Raw genomic sequence first — 4,797 nt, 5'->3', positions numbered from 1 at the left:
ATCCTTTATTTTTACTACAAAGGTTCTGTTTGTAAGAGACTTTCATGGTTCATTTTGTCAAATGCTTTCTCAATGTTCATGAAGTGCAATCTCATTGTCCTGTACAGTATCGTTCCTTTTCTATTGCTAGTAAAATTTCATTGACGAGTCTATGCATTTGCTCTATCGTGAAGTGTTTGTTTCTGCATCTAAATTGGTGATCTGACATTAATTCTTCTTTCTATATTGTTATAATAATATAATAATTTCTTTCTTTATTGTTTGTTTTTGACGATCGTATATTATTTTCTGTAGAATTTTGGAAAACATAGGAAGTAGTGATATTGGTCTGTAAGACACAGTTTGGTGTGGGCCTTTGTCTGGTTTAGGTAACATTATGATCTGTGCTAACTTCCATAGATCAGGAAAGTATTGGATTCTTAAAATTGTATTGGATATTGAAACGTATTGTTTATGGGGGAAGATTTTATCATTGATTAGAATTCCTGGTGCCTTTTTGTTTTTTGTTTTCACAATTATGATTCTAATTTCTTGTGGTGTTGTATTAGGTATGGTGTAATGTTTGTTAGTTGGAGTATTAGTATTTTATGCATCTTCATCTGAATGACATTTTGTTTTACTGTTGTTACTATTATATGGAGTAAATGTGTTACAAAGATGGCTGGAAAATTCTCCAGCTTGCTCTTCGTTGTTTTTGACCCATATGTTTTGTGTTTTTCTGATTGCTGGGATTATTTTTATTGGTTTCTCTATTTTGTTCGTGTCTTTCCATAAAGTGTATTTCCATAGACTGTATCAATTTTGAGAATTCGTTATTATTATGATCTTTTATTTTACTTTTTATTTCCTTTGAGAGATTGTTTAGATGTTTTTTGTTTGCCAGATGTTCTATGTTCTTGCCATTTTGCTTTAATTTTGTCAAGGTTGTCTGTTGGAATTATTTTTGTTTACCTGTTGTTTGGTTCATAATTAGTAGTTGCTCATGCTGCTTCTTGTATAATTTCTGTCAATGATATTGCCTGTTCAATGTGTTCAGGTGTTTTTAGTACAATACTGCAGTTGATTTTGCTCTCAATTAGTTCTTTAAATGTTTACCTTTTGGTGGTTTTATTGCAAAGCTGGATTGCTGTAAAGTATTGCTTTAATTATGTATTCTATTAATGTCAGTGTATGATCAACTAAGCTCAAGACTGGGTGTTATTTTTAATTTGTTTAGTCCTCTTATAACTGAAAAATCAAACAAATCAAGTATTTTACTCTTCCCATTTTTGTAATATCATTTTTAATAAATTTTAATAAATTTTTCAATATCATTTTCATGTCGCGGTGGTGCATATACTCCTGACATCTGGAAGTAATTGCTGTTAGTTTGTATTGTAACGATGATTGCTTGAACGTATTCCTGACTAATTTGACTATGTATATGATGTTTGCTAGCAACTTACTCGAGGACAGTTAGCATCCTTCCTTACCTACCAACCTAGTAGATAACCAATTAACAGCGACGTCAATTTCTCTCACTTTCCTAACGAAAACTTTCCTTAACGAATCCAATGATCTCGTATCCTTAGATACAGATCCATCACAGTTTTCCTCCGCAGCATCATCGTCACAGAAAACACAGTTCCTCGACGTATCTTGAGCAGTAATCATCTTAACTTATAGCACGTACTCTGCTCAATCGCTATCTTAACTCGATCGGTATCATTCGAGTTGTAACCGAGAAGCGTGAATCGTTAATTGTAATCGCGAGTTCTACGTAAAGTGTCGAAAGCGAGCATTGTTAATAAATATACTGTTTAAACATTTCCGAGTGTTTCTTTGGTACCCGTCACGTCCTATCCATCTCATAATTTTAATACGAGCGGATCAGTGTGTGCGAATTGGAGCGCCCAAATTAACCGCGGTACGCGCGCGGACAACACGGATGGTTGCGATGAGGTTTTGTAGGATTTACAGAGTATCATGCGAACTGTACAGGCGAACAAACAACGGTGGAACGTCGAAAGGTTTGTTAGTATCTTTCAACGTGATTTCGAAGATGGATGCAAATGAAGTAGCAGCTAAATCGAAGTTGTTTCAAATTGGTGACGAGATCATTCAAGTTTGTAGACGTAGATTGCGTAGTATGTCGATCGTCGAGGTTAGGAACGCGTTAAAAACACGTTCGGAATCCGTAGAATTGCAGATAGGCAGAGAATCGACTTTCGTTTTAGATGAAGAGCTAGGTAACACGTGAGACGCTATTCTTGTATACTTATACAAAATAGTTTACATATTTTATATACTTTTCCCACAATATTGTTATAGAGAAATGTTTTAGTTTCGAGGGTCCGTTGTTGTAGACCATTGCAATTCTAAGCTGCTACTTTCAGCGTGTCCATTTCTATTTTTTACTTAACATGTTTGTAAGTAGTTGTAGCATAACCATAATTTGTTGTGTTTGTTGTCTGAGTACTGCATTTTGCTCACTTATCATTCTTATACTTATATTTACACTTACACTTACATTTACACTTATACTTATACTTATACTATACTTATTTCAATATAGTTTTCTGTTACAATCCATTCGTTCCTTCATCAGTTAACCTCAACATGTGTAATTCAATATACACATATACATATGACTGATGCACCTGAAAAATATTCACGCGATACAAATCGTCGCTGTATCGAGCCTGAAATTGCTTAAGAAATGTTCCATATTTCTCAAGAAGTGAAAAGAAGTAACAGTTTCCTGAAGAAGCTGAAAAATGGATGGGCATGGCTGGATAAAAAGCAGTTCAGTCATCGAGGACAAGTAAGTTGGCTAGCATTCGCCGAATGCATCAAATGAATATAAAGAAAATGATGAACATTATGTGGAATATTTGCTGTGGAAGTTGTTGCAGATGAAGTTCAATCCGTCACTGCTAATAACATTGAATATGATCTTAAATTGTTTAAATACTGTTTATATACTGAAGCATATCTGGCATTTTTAGATTTTCTGTTACAGATATTTACATGCTTTAGCACATTGTTCCAGAGTTGCCAAATTTTAATTCATTGTTTGTTAATGGAATGCCATAGAGTTTACCAACAGCTGGTAATTTCTTTAGTATGATACTGTTATGATTGAAAATAAAAATTTGCGTGAAGTAGATGCTTCCAATCAAAGTGATTTACTCCTTCTGAGGTTATATTGGTGCTCATATATGATTTATATAATTTAATTACAATTGATATAATATTAAAAATTAATATATAAAATATAATTTATGTTTGTGCTTCCGAAGGAAATGCGGGAGGCGTTATGGGAGTTGTTAAGGAAAATATGGAATGGGGAGGAGATACCAGAAGATTGAAAAAAAGAAGTAATATGCCCAATATACAGGGTGGTTGGTAACTGGTGGTACAAGCGATAAGGGGGTGATTCTACGCGAAAAAAGAAGTCGAAAATATAGAATATTTAAGATGGGTCTATCTTGTTGATTAACGAGTAACTAATAATAATGTTAAACCATATCTGGTCTGCAGGAAAATTAATTACCTGTTCTGTCAACATTTCCATTTGATTCAGCGCGTTTCGTTGTTCGCCGAAATCAAGTGCGTATTGGCTCAAATACAGCAATGATTCAGTAGTTGCCGGTTGCAGGCGTATGATCGACAACAGTGTGTACACGCCTTAATAATTGATGAACAAAGTTTTCAACGTAATTTCCTCATTTTTCATTTTCGACTAGTTGAATTGCCGAAATTTTGTAACGTCTATGGTCCAACTGTCTGTATGTAGGTGTCAAAAAGAACCAACAATCTCTTGGGTCAGCAAATATGCTGCCAGCATTATCATCAGCCATAAGTTTAATGTATGTAAGAGTTGACAATAAATTGAATTATAGTAAAAAATAATTCGATTCTTGTACATATCTAATTTTATTCTAAAACATTCTGTAATTTATTATTTATAAAAGTAGACAGGATGCTTCGATTTTCTTTGTCTGTACCACTATAATAAACATACATACAGATATTGTAAATTCACATTGTTGCGCTATTCAGAAAGTCGACTACATTCTATCAAATATGTATGTACAAACCATATCCACAGGATGAAGGAAAGAAATTACGAAATATAGTATTCGACGTCTGTAACGACTTTCCTTCATCGACGCTATGCTTATCTCACACTATAGGTTTCGATTACAATGCAATATATCAATATCAAAGGAACGTAACGGGAAAAATTGTTGAACCACTGCTTTACTAACTGTTTGTTCCCCGATAAGTTCGGATAAACAGACTAAATTCAGACGCAAATTCCGCTATTCGCAATATATGATGAAAATATATTTCGAGTTCATAATTATACGTTTCTATTATGCAATAAACAATAGCAGTCGCTGTAAATTAATTTGCAAAGACTGCTCACTTATTTGAGATATTATTCACTCTCAAATTCCGTTTCATCAACCATTCCTCTTTTATCATATCGGCACCCTTCTCTGCGATCATGATAATCGGAGCATTGGTATTACCACTGACTATGATTGGCATAATCGAGCCGTCTATGACTCGAAGTCCGGTGACTCCGTAAACTCGAAGCCGAGGGTCTACTACAGCCGTTGGATCCGAATTAGGCCCCATCTTGCAAGTACCCACTGGGTGATATATAGTCGTGGCATAGGATCTGATCATGCACTCCCAGTATGGATCGGTATACATAGAAATATTCGCGCAGTTAGAAAGTGATTTCGGCAAAAATTTACTTCCATAACGTCTAAATGATGCAGTTTTACTCATCTCGAACACAAA

At 34.5% G+C, this 4,797-nt stretch overlaps 1 protein-coding gene across 1 annotated transcript; it reads right to left on the bottom strand.

The window, feature by feature from the left end:
• Window positions 1-4,129: 4,129 nt before the first annotated feature.
• LOC105681619 (glucose dehydrogenase [FAD, quinone]-like) lies at window positions 4,130-4,737 on the bottom strand. Its single transcript, XM_012392426.3, has one exon. The coding sequence runs from the start codon at window positions 4,705-4,707 to the stop codon at window positions 4,411-4,413; it is 297 nt and encodes a 98-aa protein (XP_012247849.2). The 5' UTR covers window positions 4,708-4,737; the 3' UTR covers window positions 4,130-4,410.
• Between the last annotated feature and the right edge of the window lie 60 nt (window positions 4,738-4,797).

Source organism: Bombus impatiens, unplaced genomic scaffold, assembly GCF_000188095.3.
Source record: "Bombus impatiens unplaced genomic scaffold, BIMP_2.2 scf_1420, whole genome shotgun sequence".
NCBI classification, from domain to species: Eukaryota; Metazoa; Arthropoda; class Insecta; order Hymenoptera; family Apidae; genus Bombus; species Bombus impatiens.
The sequence above is the reverse complement of the archived record's forward strand: the minus strand, read 5'-3'. Positions and strand labels throughout refer to the sequence as shown.